Source organism: Halichoerus grypus, chromosome 6 (assembly GCF_964656455.1).
Source record: "Halichoerus grypus chromosome 6, mHalGry1.hap1.1, whole genome shotgun sequence".
Taxonomy (NCBI): domain Eukaryota; kingdom Metazoa; phylum Chordata; class Mammalia; order Carnivora; family Phocidae; genus Halichoerus; species Halichoerus grypus.
Genome location: NC_135717.1, coordinates 54,819,971 through 54,843,063, shown reverse-complemented (window position 1 = coordinate 54,843,063; position 23,093 = coordinate 54,819,971). Strand labels below are relative to the sequence as shown.

Genomic DNA, 23,093 nt, shown 5'->3' with positions numbered 1-23,093 from the left:
CAAACAAGGAGACACAAGAATTTTTTTTGTAGGTGATAGAAATCCTTATTACTTTGATTTTGGTGATGGTTTCATGGGTGTATGCCTATGTCCAAACTCATCAAAATGCATATATTAAAATATACATTTTTTGTATATTAAGTATACATGAATAAAGCCGGGAAAAAAACTCTTAGCTTTAAAAAAGAACCCCACAAGGCATTAATGGACATTTGAATTAAAAACAGGTATTATCATAAAAAAATACAGTGTATGCGATAGAACAGTATATTAAAATATACAGGGAGCATCTGGAGAAAAATGGATGATGACAATGCTAAAATTAGCTAAGGACTAACCAAAGGAAAGAAAAAACAGAAGACATTCTAGAAAAAGCTAGAAAGGCCAGATCTATCAAAAAGCTTCTGGAACAGGCACTGTTCCAGAAAACAGTCTATATATTTTTCCTATGATGATGTCCATTTCCTTTCCTGCTCTCTTATCTTAGTTTCCATTCAGGAATATCCCTCATAAAAAAAAAGGAGTAATTATTTGCATGTTCATATCAAACTACATAATGATTGAGATGCCCCCCCACTGAACTACATTTTGATTTTACGCTAAGCATTTTAGAAGCTGTAGACAGGGGGTGCCTGGGTGGCTCAGTGGGTTAAGCATCTGCCTTCAGCTCAGGTCATGGTCCCAGGGTCCTGGGATCAAGCGCGGCATCGGGCTCCCTGCTCAGTGGGGAGTCTGCTTCTCCCTCTACCCTTACCCCCTGCTCATGATCAATCAGTCTCTCTCTCTCTCCCTCTGTGCCAAATAATAAATAAAATCTAAAAAAAAAAAAAAGAAGAAGAAAAAGCTGTAGACAGTAGTAAATTCCTGATCCTAATGTCCTAGAGACTTTTTATAACAATCCCCTGGGAACTCACAGGTTGACCTACCCATAATTTTAAAAACGGTATGGTAAGGACCTACTGGACATTCAGTTAGTGAATTATATTGGATAGAATACAAAATAAGCCATTATTAGAGAGCTTTCTCTTTTGCAAACACTGTTATTCCAATGTGCCCGTGTGGTTCGTTGTGACCATAAATGCAATTTCCAAATATACCTAACTAATGATTATAGAACAATTTTAAATTAACTTCCTCTTGGCGATCATTAAAATTGGAATCCTTGTTGGTGCCCTCAGCAGAAAGCATCTGCCCAGGTGACATTGTTTACCTCTCTCTTGTTCAAGGGATTTCTTTAGGAATGACACATGTGGCTTCTCATAGAACACTCAGGCAGCTCAGAAACACATTACTGCCACATGGAGAATGCAGAACATAGCTGAAAGGAGAGTTTATTTCTTCAAACAAACATGAGTTGTAAAACCCAGTATGATGGCCCCAAGGGACGTTATTCCTAATGATCTTACTAGAGAATCACGACGATATTTAGGACAAGAAAATAAATTGAAATATATTTTATAACTTACTCAGAATGAATTTAAAAAAATATAAAACACATATTGGTTATTTTAAATTTAGAAGTACATAAAGAAAATAACAGAATATCCTGAAATGGTTATTAAAATATATCTTGGGAATGATGATATTATAACATTTCTATATTTTGATCACTCTAGGTAATGCTGATCCAGAAGGCCAGGGTTACTGCCAAGCAGGATTTAGTCTGGATTTTTATAAGGTGAATTCCTTTGGTCTTGTAGCTTCTAATATTTGTATTATCTGTTTGATTTTTTTTTTTTTTTTTTGCCCTCTTGCCCTCTGTCTCACTCCCATCCCCACCCCTATAAACCACAACCACCCAAAGAACCTTTAGGTATATATCTAGCCTGTTTTGGCAACTTCTTCAAATGTTTTTGTTTGCTCTTTATTTTTATTAATCTAAGCAGATGACAAACTCTTAAAATAGCACAGAAATACATGTGATGAAAAGCAACAGTCTTTCTTCCCATCTCTTGTGATAGTCATTTTAAATGAAAAATCTCAAAAACTCAGTGGGAAAAATGTGCTTCCAAAAAAAATCACAAGAATCAGTGAATTGCTTTATCTCTTAGCTGTAATTCACTGATAAGATTTAACATTAGTGTTAAAATTCACACATCCTTTCACAAAATTAAAAACAGAGATGCCTAGTAAGAGGGTACAAAGATTTCATGGTTTTGAAAATAGTATAGAAAAAATCCTTCAGCCTACAAAATTCATTGTCTTTTTTTTTTTAATCATTGTCCTTTCTTTTTCCACTGAAAGTTAAGGATGCAGAGGTTGGAAGGTGGGGTTGTAAGGAGAAGGAAAAATTTATATTTGCTAGTCTGGAGTTTTTGCTTTCTCTCCTGAGAAGGGGAGAGGGAGGTGGTTGCAGATGTATGGAAAAAATAGGCATTACTGTGGCCTTGAGATAAATAGAAACTGAATTTTCTTTTTGTTGCCAAGGCTCAAAAGATGTCTGCTAAATTACACAGCATTACACTTGTGTATATTTTGCTTACCTGAGGCGGTGCCAGAGAACTGAATTTATATATCCTCAAGGGAGAGAATTCAACTTAGCTAATTGAGTCAAATGAAAATTACTTACTATGCTAACACACTAAATAGTGGAAAGCAAGAAAAAGAAAGAAAATGAGCTGCATGCCTCTGATAGAAGGGCCTCATTTAAAAATTGCTTTTTTATGTATAACAAATTGTTAGAGCAATGCTTATTAACAATGATTTATCACCTTTAAAAAAAATCTGTTTTGTTTTGTTTTTCCGATTGTTGCTGTTTTTGTTTTGTAGAATGGAGACCTCATAGTAGGAGGACCGGGAAGTTTTTATTGGCAAGGTACGTTCCATGAGCAGAGAAGAAATGCCCATTTGTTGTTACTAACAAGAAGGTGAAGCACAAGTTAACAATCAAACGTTGACCTTTTATTACATTCGTTTTATATCCATGTTCATGGTTTCCCAAATGATTGAGCTATCATTTCCCATTGTACATTGTTATATAAATGATATTTTAAAATACTGTTGCAACTTAATTCATTTATTCACCACATATTTATTGAGGCTACGCCAGGCTTTGTGCTGCTAGATGCTGGGGATACAGTGATGAGTAAAGACAGACATTGTTCCTACCCTCACAAGGTTAATACCTGGGGGAAGATGCAGGCATCAATCCAACACTCACGCAAGTACCTGAGACAGTCTGCACATGGTACTCGCTGTGAAGGAAAGGCATGTCATGATGGAGCCATGAGAGTGTAGGAGGCTTCTCCGAGGGTGTTTCTTGCAGATGTTTTGTCCTCTGAACACTGGCAGACGGGGGACTGAAATACAACCTGTGCTCTGCTTCGGGAGCCCTGAACTAGATGTGGGACAGCATCTGCCCAAACGGGATGATGCCTTCTAATTCTTATAAAGGTGTTACATAGGCCAGCAGCTTCCCTAAGGTCAACTGACTTGGAAGCAAGCAACCCTGAGCTGAGATCTGAACTTTGCTAGGAGGTAACTAGCAAAGAGAGAAGGGACCTTATGGAAAGGTTCTATGACCTGAAGCTGAGCAGTCAGGTGAGAGAGAGGGAAACCAGGGTGACCAGAGTCAGGAGATCAGGAGGAGCTGCTGAGTGATGTGGAGCATCCCCCCTGGCCATGAAGGGCTTGCAGGCCAAGGTAAGCAGATTTTTCTTTTCCTGAAAACAATAAGAAGTCCCTGGTGGATTGCAGGAGTTTAAATAGATGGCCTTAGCTACAGTGCTTGTCTTGAGAATAATGGGAAACCACTGGAGAGTTTTAAGCATGGGATGCTATGATCAGATCTGTGTTTTGAAAAGATCACTCTGGTTGTTGTATGGAAACTGGATTGGAGGTTGGCCAAAGTGAAGTATCAGCAAACCAGTCATAAAGTGATAAGTTAGTTATAAGTTTATAAGGTAAACTAGCTATAAGGTTCAGATGAAGATGCTTGCTTCTTAGAGTGGTAATAGTACAGATTGAAAAGGGGGAGAAATTTGAGAAATACTTGGGTGGAAAATAAACAGCTTATCTAATGGGTTGGATATGTGTGGGTGAGGGAAGGGAGGATGCCTTTGGGGGGAAAATAAGCAGCTTATCTAATGGGTTGGATATGTGTGGGTGAGGGAAGGGAGGATGCCAAGCATATGTTTCTGACTTTTGCAACTGCATGGTTGTAGGTGGGTCTCACCCACTGAGATGGGGAACCCTGGAAGAGAACAGGTTTGGAGTGCATTGGAGAGGGAATATTATGAGTTTGCTTTTGGTTATGTTGAATATGAAAATGTTTGAGATATTCAAGGTTCTTCACATAAGTGTTTAGATGTATGGGCTTTAGCTCAGAGAAGATATCTAGGCTAAAATACAAACTTCCATCACTTGCATCTTGGTGACAATTAAAGCCATGCATGTGGATGGGATGCCTACATAGAGATGACAGAGAATATTCCCTGAATTTTGGCTGTAAAGTTTAGGATAAAGATGAGTAGACTATGAAAGAAATGAATAGTTGAGTGAAGTTTTTCTTTTAAAATGGAAGACACCTGATCATATTTAAAAGCCAATGGAAGAGTACAAATATTGGGAGTCTGGGAAAGATGGTGGAGTAGGAGGACCCTAAGCTCACCTTGTCCCACAGATACAACTAGATAACACTCACATCGTGTAAATAGCCCAGAAAACAACCCCAAGACTGGCAGAACAAACTCCACAACTGAATGTAGAGAAGACGCCATACTGAAGAGGGTAGGAAAGGTGAAGATGTGGTAGGGAGCTAACCAGACCCCTGGGGCTGTCCTTGGGAGGGAGGGACACTGCAGGCACAGAGAAGGGAAAGAAATAGACTATCATGTCAGGGATCCCTCACGGGGATGATGAATCCCTATTACATTGGCTTTGAAAACCAGAGGGGCCGACATTCACAAGTTCTTATAACCAGTGGGACTTTAAACCCCAGCATAAACATGCCATCTGCAGGAACCAGCATGGCACTGCCAATACTTACTACCTAACTTGCTAACTCCGTCTGCACTTCAGTCGATCTGCCCCCCTCCAGTCAGACAGCTTTAGTCCCAGTTGCTGCAGGTCCCTTCCCATAGACCAGCAAAAAACTTGCTGACACCTTGCCTCCTGCCCCCATGCACTTTGAGGATCCACCCCTTTAACACTCTTGGCCAGAAGACATCCGAAGTGGTGTTATATGCAAACAATGAATCATGGAACACTACATCAAAAACTAATGATGTACTGTGTGGTGACTAATATAACATAATAAAAACAAAACAAAAAAATAAAAAACAAAAAACAAAGTGGTGCCACAAGCCTGGCAGTGTGCAAACAGCCCTGACATGGGCCAGCACTACTCCACAGTGACTCCTGGCCTGGGGAGAGGGAAAGATAACCACACACACCCGTCAGACTGTGGCCCCAGCAGTGGGCTGGGGACAGTCAGCTGTTCTGAATGCAGGACCTGCCCACCAATGAAAGTCTCTCAGGGAACAACATGGGGAAAGTTCAGTGATACTGCATCTCTGGCAAATGCCTGGTCTGACTCAACTCAAGCCCAAGACAGCCCCAGACTGGACCACTAACAGCAACGGGACCAAACCCTACCCACGACAGGCAAAGAGAGCCACTGCAGATGCCTGGACTGAAGAAAAAGTAGCTCAGCCACAGCAGCAGGGCACATACAACACACATAGGAGACGCTTCTGAAGCGCCAGGTTCTCGTGAACAGGTGACACCACACTGTAGAGGACCTCTTCTTCATAAGGCCACTACTTTCAAGAGCAAGAGATGTAGCTGACTTTCCTAATACACAGAAACAGACACAGAGAGTTGGACAAAATGAGGAGACGGAGGATTGTGTCCCAAATGAAAGAATGGGACAAAAATCACAGCAAGTGATCTAAGCAAAATGGAGATAAATAATACGCCCAATAGAGAATTTTAAGTAGTAATCATAAAGATACTCATGGAACTTGAGAAAAGAGTAGAGGGCATCAATGACCCTTATCAAAAAGATAGAAAACATAAAAAAGAACCAATCAAAGATGAAGAACTCAATAAATGACATTAAAAATACATGAGATGAAATAAATAATAGACTAGAGGAAGCAGAAGAACAGGTCACTGGACCTGGAAGATAAAGTAATGGAAAGCAACCAAGCTGAACAAGTGAGGGGAAAAAATAATGCAAAATGAAAAGGCTTAAGGAATTCAGTGATACCATCAAGCATAGTCATTTTCACATTATAGGGATCCCAGAAGAAGAGAGAAAAGGGGGCAGAAAATTTATTTGAATAAATAATAGCTGAAAACTTTCCAAATCTGGGGAAGGAAACATAAATCCAGATCCAGGAGGTACAGGGAGTCCCCAATAAAATCAATCGAAGGAGGTGCACACGAAGACACATAAGTAATTAAAATGGCAAAAAATAGCATATCAACAGGATTTATTCACAGAACTAGGACAAACAATTCTAAATTTTGTACAGAACCACAAAAGACCCTGATTAGCCAAAGCAATCTTGAAAGAAAAGCAAAGTGGAGGTATCACAATTCCAGATTTCAAGTTATACTACACAGCTATAGAAATCAAAACAGAGTGGTACTGGCACAAAAATAGACACATAGGCCAATGGAACAGAATAGAGAGCCCAGAAATAAACCCATGGTTATATACTCAATTAATGTTCAACAAAAAAGGCAAGAATATCCAATGAGAAAAAGACAGTCTCTTCAACAAACGATATTGAGAAAACTGGACAATTACATGCCAAAGAATGAAATCAGAGCACTTTCTGACACCATACACAAAAATAAACTCAAAATGGATCACGGACCTAAATGTGAGACCAGAAACCATAAAAATCCTAGAAGAGAGCATAGGCAGTCATTTCTCTGACATCAGCCATAGCAACATTTTCTAGGTATGTCTCCTGAGGCAAGGGAAACAAAAGCAAAAATAAGCTATTGGGACGATTTCAAAATAAAAATCTTCCGCACAGCAAATTAAGCAATCAACAAAACTGAAAAACAACCTACTGAATGGGAGAAGATATTTGCAAATGATGTACCCAATAAAGAATTAGTATCCAAAATATATAAAGAACTTCTACAACTCAATACCAAAAAATAAATAATCTAATTAAAAAGGGTCAGAAAACTTGAACAGACATTTCTCCAAAGAAGACACACAGGTGGCCAACAGACACATGAAAAGATGCTCAGTGTCACTAATCATCAGGGAAATGCAAATCAAAACCACAATGAGATATCACCTCATACCTATCAGAATGGCTAAAATCAAAACACAAGAAACGACAAATGTTGGCAAGGATGTGGAGAAAAAGGAACCCTTGTGCACTGCTGGTGGGAATGCAAACTGGTGCAGCCACTGTGGAGGCTTCCTCTGAAAATTAAAAAATAGAATTACCATATGATCCCATAATTTCACTACTGGATATTAACCCAAAGAATACAAAAACACTAAATCAAAAAGATATATGCACCCCTATGTTTATTTCAGCATTCTTTACAATAGCCTAATTATGGAAGCAGTCCAGCTGTCCATCAATAGATGAATGGATAAAGAAGTGGTATATAAACAATGGTGGAATATTACTCAGCCATAAAAAAAGAATGAAATCTCGCCATTTGCAACTACATGCATGGATCCAGAGGGTTTATTACTAAATGAAATAAGTCGGTCAGAGAAAGACAAATTCCATGATTTCACTCATATGTGGAATTTAAGAAACAAAACAAATGAACAAATTTTAAAAAGAGAAAAACCAAAACACAGACTCCTAACTATAGAAAACAAACTGATGGTTACCAGAGGGTAGAAGGGGGGACAGGGGATGAGTGAAATATATGAAGGGGATTAAGAGTACACTTATTTTGACAAGTACTGAGTAATGAATAGAATTACTGAATCACTATATTGTACACCTGAAACTAATATAACACTGTATGTCAACTATACTGGAATTAAAATAAAAAATAAAATAATAAACTACAAATGTTTTTTTTAAAAGCCAATGGAAGAGATCTGGGAGATGGGTTTATGATAAAATTGTATGTGAAATTACTATTAAGCTTAATTCATACATGTACAATTATGAACATCAAATAATTAACATTTCAGTCTTAAAAATTATTTTGCAAATTGAAAAACTATATTTTATGCAGCAGATGGTTATAAAGTAAAAATTATGTGTGTTTAAAAAGATTTCTTCTAGTTCACTTGACTAGATAATCTAATTCACTTGATTAGATAATTCTTTCCTTTCCTTAAGTTAAAATGTCAGATACTGATGATTTGCTGAAAAGTAGCCATACCAAGGAGATTTAGAAGCATTGTCTGTGATAGGTAATGTAAAATTTTATTTAGGCTTAAGATTATAATGTTTATTGAAGCAACTAAAGAAAACAAAGGCAGTGTGTATGTGGGAGGTGGGAAGGGGATATTTAGCTTTAAACCAGAGGAAATTGGCAAATTCTGTAGACATTGTTCACAATCATTTCAGGCACAGTCACTGGGAAATATTTATGACCAGATTTGATAGTTTTATTCCTTTTGGACTTCAAACAGAAAGATTGTGTGAATTATCAGTAAATTCCCAAAGAATAATTTGGCTTTAAAACTAAAATTAATATTAAATGTTAGTTTCTTGAAGTCATTTCTCCAGTTTTCTCCTAAGAAGCATGAGATCACACTTGTCCCTTAAATGTCCATTATAAATATAGGAATGCATGGAAATTGTGGTGGAAAATTGTTGGCCATCTTTTGGATATTTGACCACCCCAATATGATCATATTTCAAGACTTTTAATAGTGATTTTATTTGGGAGATATTAGCCAAAGTTCTTACCATATCATTGTTGGCAGCCATGGATTCCTTTTTTTTTTTGCTAAAATTCTGGATCTCACTGGACCTCACAGCCTCCCATTGTCATAATTTTATGCTCTATGTATACATTTTAACATAAAAATTAAGAGCTCAAAGGTTATGTAATTCCCTCCCTTAACATAACTGATAGATTTCACAATCTATTAATTAAGTGATTTAGATTTAATCTGTATTTTGTGAGAACACAAAATGTCTTCTTAGAATGCCAAAGGAGACCTTGGTTGTAATGCCAAATATCCTAAAAGTGAAACCACATGACCTGAGAGAAAGCACTCATGCTCTCTGGGCCTCAGTTTCCCCACTTATAAGAAGTTATGCTTTGGCTAGATGATCTCAAAATTAGATGATGTTTCTTCTAGCCACGATGTTCCAGATTAAAAATTTAATTCATAAATTTTGCCAACAGGTGTCTTTACTCTGGTATTTTTCTCATTTGGAGATGGAGGGAGTATGTATTATGAAGGCATTGGGAAGACAGATAAAATTATGTAGTTCATCTTTGGTTCTTCTGTCAGAATGGAAAGTTCTATCCAGCTATAACCAGTTTTACCTTGCAATTTGGCATGTGGGAAAATTCATCATCAAAAATGCAAGCAATTCCATGATTATTTTCAAGGGAGTATATGTTATTCACAGGGCCTGTCTCTTGCATTCAGCTAATGTATTAATTTGTTTGAACACAGGTCAGGTGATCACTGCCAGTATTGCAGATATCATTGCAAATTACTCATTCAAGGATATTCTAAGGAAATTGGCTCGAGAAAAACAGACAGACGTGGCTCCAGCTTCCTATGATGATAGTTACCTTGGTGAGAATTGTTGCTCAACACATTTGTTGTTTCTCAAAAGGCAAACATATTAAATGTAGATGCAAATTTTATTCCTCACTTATCTGATATTATTCTGCAACTTATGCAAATTTTCTTTCCTTATTAGCTTAGAATGGACTTTCTTTTGTTGAGCCATATTATATGTCTTTTCTTTAGGTTCAGCCTATTTTCTAGGCTCCATAACAGAATCTTTCTTCAAATTCAACAACCATTTTTTTAATTTTAAAAATTTCAATAAATTAGACTAGATGGATACTTCCTTCGCACAATAAAACATTGACCTCAGCCCCAAAGTCAATATCTTATTTAGTGGGGGATTTTGATGGTTACTTCTGTGTTTCAATTTAGGCGGTAGTATGCAGTTATGCAATCAAACACTAACGATCATAGTGTCTTGCACATAAAATATTTTGCCAATTGTAGATAGTATGAATTAGTGGGGCTGCCCAACACTGTAGGGGCAACATGCTAGTGGTCCTTTCCAGTTTTTAGAGCAACAACAAAAGACCTTCAAATAGTTGCTAGAATATTGTCAAAATGTATTATGCAAACAATGTCATTGCACCTCTGTTGCTTCCCACTTTTGGTATCCTATTGGCATTTTGATGGCTTAATAAATTAAGCAAAATGTAGTTATATTTTTCACCTCTCCTCACTTTTTTTGTTTTGTTTTTTGTTTTTTGTTTTTTGTTTTTCACCTCACCTCACTTTAGAGGTAAGTGAAATTTGTGGAAAACCATCCTTAAAGAAATTAGGAAGTAGACCTTCTTGATGATCAGAAATAGCAAAACCTGAGCACAAAAGATACCTTTCAGAGTATCATGTCTGATCCTGATGAATTAACAACCTTAAAATGCAGTGGCCACCATTTACACTTTAAGGTGGATTATGAAGCATCCCTCAGAATCTGATTGTGCTGCCATTCTCAGAAGAAGCAGATCTATTATGCATCCAGGATTTAGTACAGAACTGTTCATATTGGCTTCACTAATTTTTCCCTCTACAGAACCCTAAACTTTTATGTTGCAATATTTGTCGAGATTTCTGAACAAAGCAGTACTATGGTAATTCTTTCATTTTTCTAGACATAGCTCATTTGTAAAGTCTTCAAGCATGATTGGTTTTTCTTTTCTTTAACACAGGATATTCAGTTGCTGCTGGGGAATTTACTGGAGACTCTGAGCAAGGTGAGAGACATTATTGAATGTAAGTCATTTATAAAGCCCGGGAAAGATAAGGTGACCTAAAAAGCCCCTTTATAAATATAATTTTCGTCACTACACAAAATGTATAAAAATGGAATCCCAGAATGTATATGATAATAATCTATAGAAAAACAAACAAAATACACTCCAGCACAGCTTTATATGTCTCAAAAAATTCCATAAGACTGAATATCAATCTTTATAAAATCTAGTTAAGCAATAAAAAACAAGTCCAGTAATCCCATGTTATGCATTAAAAAAAATAAGGTGATTAAATGGCCTACACAAAAACCATGCTGTTAATGACCGATCAAATTTGAAAAATCAACATCCCCCATCTTTACTTTAATTTCTGGGATCTCATATTGAACATGTCCATACTAAACTCTCCACCAGACTCCAACCCAACATCTCCACATTATTTCCTTTTCCCCTTTGGACATGCTCAAGCCCAAAATAATGGAATGAATTAACCCCTATTCTCATATATGCCCCTCACCTCTGTCCTCTATATCCTGTGAAGGCTGTCATCCCTGGTTTTAATCCATTGATTCTGTAGCCACTCTAATTTCCAGTGGTCAAATGCTACTTTTTTTTAAAGTATAATTTCAAATGTCATCTCCTCCAGAAATCCTTCTTTTACTTCCTTCTGTAAACTCCTATCTCATCTCATTTTTCTTTCTCCTAAGGCATTTATCATTCATTTATTTGTCCAAAATTTTCTGAGCACCTACTCTGTGCCAGACTCTGTATTAAGCGTTGAACACATGGAGGTGAACAGATGATCCTTAACTTTCAGAGTTTATGGTCCTAGTGGGGCTGACAGGCATTAAATAATGAACACAAAATACCTGATTAAAAATTGTAGTAAGTGCTAGGATAAAGCTCTAAACATAAAACTAATCCAATCCTCATGACCTAATCACCTCCCAGAGGCCCTGCCTCCTAAGACCATCTCACATTAGGGGTTAGGTTTCAATACTATGAATTTGGGGGGGACACAAACATTCAGCCCCTAAGAATACCTATCATATACAAGACTGGTATTGTTTATTGAATGACTCAATCATCAATCAATCAATCAATATTTTCTTCTTGTTTCATATGAACCTTAACTACTTTTTACTAATGTGTTTTAATGAATTCACAAAGAATTAAGAGTAAATGAAATGTGGCCTTCCCTAGAAATCATCAGAGCTCTTTTAACTGTTTCATGTCAACAAGACCTACAAAGCAGAAATTCACAGAGCATAAAACACTCTTTATGCAGTGAAGTAGGGGTTGAAAGCAGGGTTTTTTGTGGGTTTTTTTCATTAAAAGAACATTTTTCTTTTAAACATAATTTTTAAAGGCCCTGTCTTTCCATTTTTTCTTCAAGATATTAAAAGACAATCTATTTTGGTAGTTAAAAGCATGGACTTTGGAGCTAGACCACTTGAGTTTCAACCCTGACTTTGCCACTTACCAGCTCTGTGACCTAGTTACCTGAATCTCAGTGCCTCCATTTCTTAATTTCTAAAAGAGAGATGGTGGTGATGATGAAGGTGATGATGATGATGATGATGATAATGGTAATGATGATGATGGTGATGACGATAACAATGAAGATGATAGTATTATCTATATCATAGGATTCTTATGAGGATTAAATAAGCTATTCCTATATGTTCATTAAACAGTAGAATAATTCCTGATACATAACAAATGCTATTTAAATATTAGCTATAAGAAGAAAGAACTCTTGGGTTAGGGACCATCAGAGATAAAATTGAATTCCTAGTACCCTAGAAGAGTCAAATCTTATAATCACTCAGTGATTTAGCAAAGGAAACTGTAAAATATGCCAAACATGACATTAAACTCTTGGAAAGTTCCCCCACCCAGTACAGCATTTAGTCCTGACCCAAGGAAATTAAGAGGGATGCATGACAGCATATCACAGAGCAAGATGGTAGAAGATCATAGTGATTTTCCGTCAGATCACAGAAATAACTAGATGGATCCAAGTTTTAAATGATTTGTGGATATGTAAAGGCACTATCAGAGATCATGATCCATTTATCAGACCACACCAAGCCATGACTACCCATGTTCACTACTTACTTAATTAGACTGGAAAGAATTGGAATTCTATGAAAAACAGTGAGTGACTTGATGTCCTCTAGATGAGAGGTCCTTAATATGGGATCCTTGGACTCTGGATGGTACATGGATGGACTTCACAGGATTTGCACCCCTAGAAATTATATGCAAGGTTTTGCATGTATGTGAACTTTTCCAATGAGAGGATCCATAACTTCCATCTACTTCCCAAGTGTGCTCATGATTCAAAAAGATTAAAATATTTTGTTCTTGTTTTAGAGTCTGATGTGGTGAGCCAAAAACCAAGAAAGTGATCTGGCCAATCCTAGGGAATATGAATGCCTGCTTTTTAGAGGTTAAACAGTGGAAATATTATAAAGCATGTGGCACACTCTCTAGTGGGTAGAAGACATTCGATAGACACTAGCCTCCCTTCTGCTTCTCACTAATGGGTTTGATGGCCAGGTCATGTATTTCGAGGCCAGGTATCTAACTTTTTCCTCCATGTATTATTGATATTAAGAGAAGGTTTACCATGAGTTACTGAAATGGATCTAAGAAAAGTCACTTATTTTCCCTCCCAACTGAATATTTTTATAGTTGAGTGACCGTTCTAACTTACCTTAAACTCCAAACAATTTCCCCATCTTGATCATTTGTAAATAATTATGAACATTTTTAACCAGCATTTACTTTTAATAACTCCTAGTGTTGTGGCCATGTGAGATTGCAGACTCCAAAGTTACTGAGTGTGATGGTTGTTGTCTTTTAAATGAAATTCTGAATGTTTGTGGAATGCTTAGTAGTGGTTGTCATGTATTTCAAATGGGATAGTCAGTCTTTTCTGGTTGATAAGCCTGATTCTGGAATCAGTCAACTCCATTATATCGGATGGTGGTTTGTTGTTACATGCCAATTTAATTCATACCAAGTAAAGATTACTGAAAACTGAGCAGTGTGCTACCAGTTCTGCCACCTTTCCTAGAAATCTGTCCAGATAGCTTAGTTTTTCTAAGCCTGGTTGTATTCTTCAAGGACATGCTTCACCTTCTCTCCCATTGCTGAGGTTGAGCAGTCCATGCTCCTTTGTAAAGTTAACTCTCCACTTTGCACTAGGCTTCATTCCCTCTCATGACTCAAAGAAGGGACTCCAGCCATTCCTAATTCTCTATCTCATATCATCAGTTTTTTTAATCATCCCCATGAATATACAAGCATACTGTTATTTCTCACATCTTAAAAAGAAAATTTCTTATTCCACTTCCCCCTCCAGCAAGCACCTGTATTCTCTGCTTCAAGAGCTGTCACTCTTCTCTGCCTGTATCTCTGTCTTCCAGTTCCACCGTCCCCCTCCTCTTAAACTCACTGCTCAGCTGAAACAGCTTGTGTCAAGCAAACCAGAGGCCTCATGCAACTCATCTTCCTTAACTATCAGGAGCATCTGACAGAGTTCATCATTCCCTCCTCATTTCTTCACTCGACTACCCAGACACTTGCGGCTCCTTCTCCATCTCTTTTATTGATTCCCCTTTAATTTCTCTCATCTCACTGAAGTGTCCCAGGGTTAAATATTTGGGCTTTTTATTTCCTCTTTGAGTTTTGGTACTCTCATCCAGTCTCACTTATTTTTCCAGCTTATACTGAATTCCAGGCTTGTGGTACTTCTCCAGATGACACTGAATTCTAGGTTCAGGGATACATGTTCTAAGATCTAGAACCTCAAACTCAATACTCAACATCTCTATTTGAATAGCTGTCTCAGGCTTAATGTGCTCATGAGCAAACTCCTAACCTTCCCCCCGAAACGTGATCTACCCTCCATCAGCTTCATCTCAGTAAGTGACAATGCCATCCTCCCAGTTGCTCAAGCCAAATACCTTGGAAGTCAGCCTTGGGCTATACTCTTTCTCTCACACCCCATCCATATCCAATTCATGAGTAAATCCTGCTAACTAAACTCTCAAAGTATGACCAGAATCTGACCACTTCTCACTTCCAGCACAGCTTCTACTTTATTGCAGTAGACTCTTACCCGGTCTCTCTGAATTTACCCTTGTCCCCCTGTAGTCTGCTCTAAATCCAGCAGCTAAAGTGGTCCTTTAGAAACAGAAGTCAGATTGTGTAACTTCTTTGATCCAGTGATTTTTCAACTCATTCAGTCTGAAATTCAAGTCTTCACAATGACCTGAGAGACTCCATTCATGAGGCTACTAGTTACTTTGACCTCATCTCCTACCCCTTTCCTCCTCACTCCCTCTTCTCCAGCTACCATGGTCTCTTTGCTATTCTTTGAATACTCCAGACACACTTCTACCTCAGGACCTTTGCACTTGCCATTCTTTCTGACTAAAACATACTTTTCCCACTTCTCCATAATATTTACAGCCTCACTTTCTTCAGTCTTTGCTCCAATGTTACTTTCTTGCCATGTCCTTTCCTGCTAATTGTGCCCTAATAAGTCATACGTCCTTCCCCATCCCACCTCCAGCACTCTCTGTACCATTTTACTGTTTGTTTTTTCTCACTCACTACACTTATCCCCTTCAAATATGCCATTTCATTGACTATGCTTTTTAAATTGACTGTCTCTTCCAACCAGAGTATAAGTTCCATGAAAGCAGGGAATTTTGTCCATTTTGCTCCCTACTGTATACTCCATTTGCCTATAAATATTTGTTGATTGAATGAATGGATTTACTATTGAAAAGTCCAACATCTAGCCCCAAATGAATCTTTTTTGATTATTAATGCTAATAGCATGACCACCCACCTCTGCTAGAACACAGCACACCAGATATAGTTGATGCTAGAACTTGTGCTATACCTTTCAGGGCAGGATGAGGGGAAGGGAAATTTAAGTGGAAGGGGATTCTCTTCCAGGCCCTTCCTATTTAAATTAAACTAAATTTTTAACCCCAATGAATCAAAGGTTGGTTTAGATTTATAGAAACAAGAACTGAAAGATTTTTGATAATTAGCAATTCCAACTCCCTCCAATTGCAGGTAACTGGAAAAATGAGGTTAAATGACACATCCCAGGTATACGACAGGCCCAGGAATAACACCATTACCTTCTGAATCTAGAGCCAGATCATAGTGCAATGAGTTATATGGACCCTTTCCCCCACATTTGCCTCTTCTGTTTCTATTAGTGAAGCTTCCCTTCTGGGGGACCCTTAGCTACCAGGTCACCTGCTAATTCTGCTACCAGTAAACATTTCCAAGGGGGCCAGACTCGTGTCATTTATGATGGCTTTTCTTTAGGTAACCAGAATTGTTTTAACATGTTCATGTGACAGAAGCTATACTTTTTACACTAATACAAAAGATGTCACCACAGTGAAAGCTAGAGAAACCCAGAGTAAGAGGTTTAATCTACAAATCACACACAGAGCTGAGAAGCCAGGCTTATGCTATACAGGCAAAAACACATGGAGACCAGTGATGAAGACTGGTAAATCTCACAGTACAACTTTTGTTCTGTATTCCATAGTCTGTAGCAGAAGCAAAAGGAAACACAAAACCACAACTTCACACTTCCAGCTCTTCACATGGTGGTTACTCATGTAAAAAGCACTATCTTTAACTGATGTGTTGCATAACTTTAAAATATATGTAATCCCCCTTCTCAATGACTATTTTTATCCCCAGAACTGGTTGCTGGCATTCCAAGAGGAGCACAGAATTTTGGATATGTGAGTACAAAGAATGCATTGCTGGATATTTTCTTATATATGCAAAGAAATGTTTCATTGCATTCAACTTTTAAATGGTTTTAAATGCCTTTTAATAGTGAGCTCCTATAGATCCATGCTTCTATGCTTGTTTGATTACTAAAAAAGGAAGGAAAACAAGTGAAGCTAGATTTTTTTTTTTTTTCTGATCTATGTACAGAATCAGCTACAGAGTTTGTGGGACCTGGTGCAAAATGAAGATGCAGGGCCTTTTGTCCAAAATTAAGAATTTCAGGATCGCAACAGCTGGGCATTAAACCAAGGGTGGGGTCTGATTGAACGTGGGGACCAGTGTGACGGCGCAGGTCACACCCATGAAGCCCACACGATTCTTGTGCTTCATCCAGGAATAATTGCAGAGAATACTGTTGCTAATGTGCTCAGCATTTTAATATGCCTCATATGGTAGAAATGAGAAAATCAATTGTTATTACACTAGCGTATTTGTTTCCTGAGACTGCCACAACATTACCATAAACTGAGTGGCTTAAAACAATATAAAATTATTTTCTCATAGTTCAAGAAACCAGAGTCTGAAATCCCAGTGTCAGGCAGCATGTCGCTTCCTGCAGCGTGTCTAGCAGAGGATCTTTCTTATCTATTCCGGCTTCAGGTGGCCCCTGCCTTTTTTTGGTGTGTGTCAGCATGACTCCAATCTCTGCCTCTGTCCTCAGATGGCCTTCTTCCATCTGTGTCTATGTGTGTCCTCTCCTTTCTGATGAGAACATCAGTCATTGGATATAGGGCCCACCCTAAATCCAGGATGATTTCATTTCAAGTTCCTTAATGTATTTCACCTACAAAGACCTTATTTCCAAATAAGGTCACCTCCTGAAGTTCTGGGCAACATGAACTTTGGAGGGATACCATTCAGACCCGTTATACCTACTTACCACAAAATTAGGAAAAGAAAATCAAGAGACCTTCTGAAAAGAAAAAGTTATATTTTAAATAATGTTTATTTTTTAAAAAGTCTAGTGAAATAGTATCTGCAGATTTTAGATTGGCTGAATAGAATTAAAGGTAATATTTTTGCTATGTAGATAACATTTAAAATTTTCAGTTTTGTTTTTTTTGTGAAGAGCCGTAATCATCAGTTTCTCATAATAACGTAAACACAGAAATGAATTTAGACAAAAACCCTGATTAGATCAATTAACTGGCCATCAGGTTAATGGGTCTCAGAGTTCATTTGAATTCAATTTCTATTTTCCCTTTTCAGATTTCAGTAAGCATGCATTTTATCTGAAAGTATCACAGTCTTAACCATAAATAAAAGTTAAATTGGATTTTTTTAAAGATCATTCTTATGGGATTACATTTTTGTTTTACATATAGTTAATAATTAACTACTCTTTCCCAAAATTTAAAAATGACTTAAGTTGTAATTTAAAATGTTTTTTTCTCCAATTCTGTCAAATGATGTAACCTATCTAATCTCTATGATTTCAGGTTTCAATCATTAACTCTACAGATATGACTTTTATTCAGAACTTCACTGGCGAACAGGTGAAGACCTTTTAATACCAAACAATGTCACTCAGGACTAATAGTAAATCGCAATATTCATATCATTTATTCATTCATAAAATAAATGTTCACCGAGTACCTACTATATGTTGGAAACTGTTCTAGGCACTGGGAATATAACCATGCATCAGACAGACAAGATCCCAGCTTTCATGCAGCAGTGTCACTAACTACTAGGGTCTGAGAACAATCCTGTTATGTTGTAGGCCCATATATAGTGTGCCTGGTGGTGAGTTCTAGGTATCTGCCTTCCCTCTGAGAAAACACAGGCTTCTCGTAGGCCCCATTGTATCTGTCAGAGTCAATGGGCCTGTGCTCTGCCTCCCTTCCTCACTGCGACTGGAGCCCTCCACCCATCCCAACATGATGTGGAGGTTGACAGGCTATCTTGTTCTGGTCCCTTCCTCCCAGGGACTAGATATTGTTCCTCACCCACCATCACTGGCTGAGGTCTCATTATGAATGAGGGACGTGTCTGTCATTCTCCTAACCTAATATGGCCTGAGGTCATACTTTATCCACCACCCTGAGTTGTCCGGGGTATTGTGACCTGTTGAAATTTGCCACATTCCTTTAAACAATGAATGTGGTATGGCCATCTAAGGGAGCCAGTCGTTAATTGAATCAGTTTCTCGGGGCAACCCATATTCTCTCCTAACCAGAAGCCCACACTACCGAACTTCTAGGAAGCCTCACATTTGAATGTGGCCAAGTTACATCTTGACCTTCTGGATCATAGTTTAGGGTCCTTAGATGCTCCATTCTTAGATAGATATGTAGATTTGGAATAATATATTTGTCTAGCAATTTTGATTAATAAAGTTTTCTATTGAACACAGAGCATTTTTTACATCCCCCCCCCCCAAATTAGGGCTTTGGTCTATCCGTTACTCTGCAATTTTCAACAAAGCATTTAACAATGTCCCTCATGACACTCTTGTGGTACATATGGAGAAGTAAGGCCGGGACAATACTGAAGTTGGATGAACTTACAAATTTTGAACTATTCTCAAGTGATGGTAATTAATGGTTTATTGAAAATCTGGCAAGACTTCTCTTTTATCCAGATTTGTTTCACATTTTTATCATTAGAAGCTCTTTAAACATTATTAAATTTGGCCTTTCTATAACTTCTTGTCCTCAATACCACCTAGTTCTTCAGTCTTGAACCTCAGCATTTAATGCATAAATGATGAAACTCCTCTGAGTGAAGTCCACACGATGCCACACCAGAAATAAGAATTTCACTGTATATGTTTGGAATAGAGAAGAGAGGTGGGAAAACTGAATTATTATTACACAGTTAACTCATGCATTCATTCCCTCTGCAAAAAGCATTTGGTACCTGGCAACTATATCTTAGTCTTCAGAATACTATAATAAAAATGCCATAGATTGGGTGGCTAAAAAGCCCAAATGTTTATTTCTCACAGTTCTGGAAGGCTGGGAAGCCCAGGATCAAGAGGTAGGCAGATTCAGTATCTGGGGAGATTCATATAGATAGACATATTCTTAGGTCCTCACATGGTGGAAGGAGGGCTAGAGAGCTCTCTGGGGTCTCTTTTATGAGGGCACTAACCCCATTCATGAGGACCCACCCTCATGACCTAATCACCTCCCAAAGGCACCACCTCCTAATACCATCATATTGGGGGTTAGGATCAATATTTGAATTCAGGGGAAGGAAGGGACACGAATATTCATCTATAGCAACTGTATATGTTTGGAATAGAGAAAAGAGGTGGGAGAATTTAATTATTTCATGACACTTGTTAACTCATGTATTCATTCCCTCTGCAAAGAGTATCTGGCACCTGGCACCCACTCTGAGCTAGACCCTAGTCAGGCAGTGTAGACAGAAGACTGAACAACACAGACCAAAATCTCTGCCTTCTGTGGAGGACACTTTCTAGTGGATTGTAGACTGATTACATTAGAAGATGATGGGAGGCTAAGTCAGCTAAAGCACTGGATGCCAAAACATGGAAAAAAAACATCTCGACAAGTTCAAAACTATGCGCTGAATCTGAAAAGATGATAAATGTTGAAAACATAGCTTGAAAAACAAAAAACTTAAGAGCTAGAATGTGGCTCGCTAGTTATACTCAGAAGAGACTTAGAAACCTTAGTTGACAATGAACTCAATATGAATTGATACTGAGCATGGTTTCCCGTGAAATTAAAACCCTTTTTATGCTTCATTGATATAAAGAGCCCAAAGCAAAGAGTGTAAATCCTACTTAACTCTTCTCTGGGCAATGCATTCATGGGGTATTATCTTTTCTTTGGTATCACATGCAGTATCTCTAAGAAAGAGAGGCCATGATGGTGAGCCAGCTACAAATATTTCCATATGAAATATCATACAGAGTGGAATTAGATTCATTCTGTGAGGTTCAACATGGCAGAACTAAATAGGATTAAGGACTAGAAGTTACAGAAGTGCCAATTTTAGCAAAGAAAATTCTAATAATTGTGTCCACAAATTGAATGGGCCGATTGTTGAATAGCTGCAGAGGATGACCAAGCAGATGTCAGGGGTACTGAGGGGAAATTATGCATGGGGTCAGCCTGAATGACTTTAAGACTCTGTCCACGTCCAGGAGTCCATGAATTTAATGCAGAAGTCTGCTGCAATGAGATTCATCCTTCAGGAAAAAGTGAGAGAGGACTATAAAAATTATTTTTGAACATAAACTATGTCATCTTACGGTTTTTCTTTGCAGATGGCATCTTATTTTGGATATACGGTCACAGTGTCAGATGTTAACAATGATGGGTAAGTTTATAAGAACTTCCTCACTCACCATATGTTATATTCATCCACAAAGATGTTGCATTTTTTTCCTTCATGAAATAGATCCTTCCATACTTCTTCAACAAGATAGAGGCTCTCTTGTTTTAATTGTTTTGTTTGGTTTTTTTTTGGGTTCAGAGCAAGAGGATACATCTACTAAAGAATTCTATAGTCCTATTTTATGTCTCTATGGAGATTTTCCACATCTCCCACTTCCAGAAAAGGACTGTTTTACTTAGTTTTATCTTTCATTTAATGAACTGAATAGTCCTTGGCCATTTGAAATCCAAAGCCATAAAAGCATTTGCTCACCTGTCTCTCTTTACCCTTACTTAGCATGTGATACATTCATAAACCATTTGCACATAAATAAACATTTTTTTTCTCCTGACATGGCTTTAACCAACATACTAGTAATGCCCATGGAGAAGATGAAATAATAACGTGAACTTTTCAGAGTATGGCAGCAAATTACAATTGAGCTTGGATCAAGCACCATGATAAACTATGGTTGTGTTTAAGTCATTCCTTAAAAACAGACTATTATTAAACATCTCTTTGGCTCACTAAAACCATCTAACTGATAGATAAAACAGATGATTAAATAAGAAACCCAATACATTGAGATAAACTGATTAGCCATCCAATAAATATCATTGGAGCACCTACTGTGTGTCAGCCATTGTTCTTAGTGTCCAGAATATGGTGGTGAATAAGGCAAAATAGGTCTCTGCACTCAGAGAGTTCACATTTTTATAAAAATCAAATACCTGCAGAATCCTAACTATGTTCCAGGATCTGGGCTAAGCGAGCACTTTAGATACATCATTGATGGACATTAGCTATGATCTTCATGTAGATAGAAATGTACTTTATATATTATGGTGGCATATGACTGGAGAAAAATTTAGTTACTTTTGCACCTTTTGAAAAATATATTTTTTTAAGATTTTATTTACTTACTTGAGAGAGAGAGCACAAGTGGGGGAAGGAGCAGAGGAAAAGGACAAGTAGACTCTGCACTGAGAGCAGAGCCTGATGCAGGGCTCAGTCCCACGACCCTGAGATCATGACCTGAGTTGAAATCAAGAGTCAGACACTTAACCAACTGAGCAACACAGGGGCCCCTGGAAAAGATCTTTTTTATTATTCTTCCATTCAACATATATTTCTCGAGCATCTACTATACACCAGCACTGTTCTAGGTGCTGGGACATAGCAGAGAACAAAATAGACACTGCTACCCTCATAGAAGTTGTACTAGAGGTGGGGAGTTGGGGACTACAGACAAAAAGTAAGTAAGTCAAGTAAAGCATATTTAGATGGTGAGGAACACCAAATAGGAATAAAAAAATGGAAGGGCTAAAACCAAGATGTCCTTCAGTAGGTAAATGCACGTTCAGACAACAGAATATTGTTCAGTGCTAAAAAGAAATGAGCTGTCAAGCATGAAAATACATGGAGGAAGCTTAATTGCATATTATGAAGTGAAAGAAGCCAATCTGAGAAGATTACATACGGTATGATCTCAGCTATATGACATCCTGGAAAAGGCAACACCATGGACACAATAAATGGATCACGGGTTGCCAGAGGCCAGGGGGGAGAGGAGGGATGAACAGGCACAGAGGATTTTTAGGGCAGTGAAGCTACTCTGTAAGACACTACAATGGTGGATCCGTGTCGCTATACATTTGTCCAGACCCACGGGATGTCCAACACCGGGAGTGACCCTCATGTAAACCATGGACTCTGGGTGATGATGATGGGTCACTGAAGCTTCATCGATTGTAACACATGCACCGCGCTGGTGGGAGATGTTGAGAGTTGGGGGAGGCTGTGCCTGTGGTGGCCGGGGGTATATGGGAACTCTCTGTACTTTCTGCTGGAGTTTGCTTCGAACTTAAAACTTCTCTAAAAGATAGTCTATTAATTAAACTTATAAAAGCAAAACAGAAGGGGGGTTAGAAAATATTGGGAGGGTTGTGACTTTAAATGGGGTAGATAGGGAAGGC

The 23,093-nt window shown here is 38.0% G+C and overlaps 1 protein-coding gene across 1 annotated transcript in view; it reads left to right on the top strand.

Moving 5' to 3' along the window:
- ITGA8 (integrin subunit alpha 8) overlaps positions 1 to 23,093 on the top strand; it is a 179,612-nt gene that overhangs the window by 38,291 nt on the left and 118,228 nt on the right. Inside the window, exons 5-11 of the mRNA XM_036097039.2 lie at positions 1,617 to 1,678; positions 2,770 to 2,815; positions 9,584 to 9,709; positions 10,873 to 10,917; positions 16,669 to 16,712; positions 18,204 to 18,260; positions 21,008 to 21,060. Of these exons, the coding sequence (XP_035952932.1) occupies positions 1,617 to 1,678; positions 2,770 to 2,815; positions 9,584 to 9,709; positions 10,873 to 10,917; positions 16,669 to 16,712; positions 18,204 to 18,260; positions 21,008 to 21,060 (433 nt within the window). The remainder of the gene's footprint in view (positions 1 to 1,616; positions 1,679 to 2,769; positions 2,816 to 9,583; positions 9,710 to 10,872; positions 10,918 to 16,668; positions 16,713 to 18,203; positions 18,261 to 21,007; positions 21,061 to 23,093) is intronic.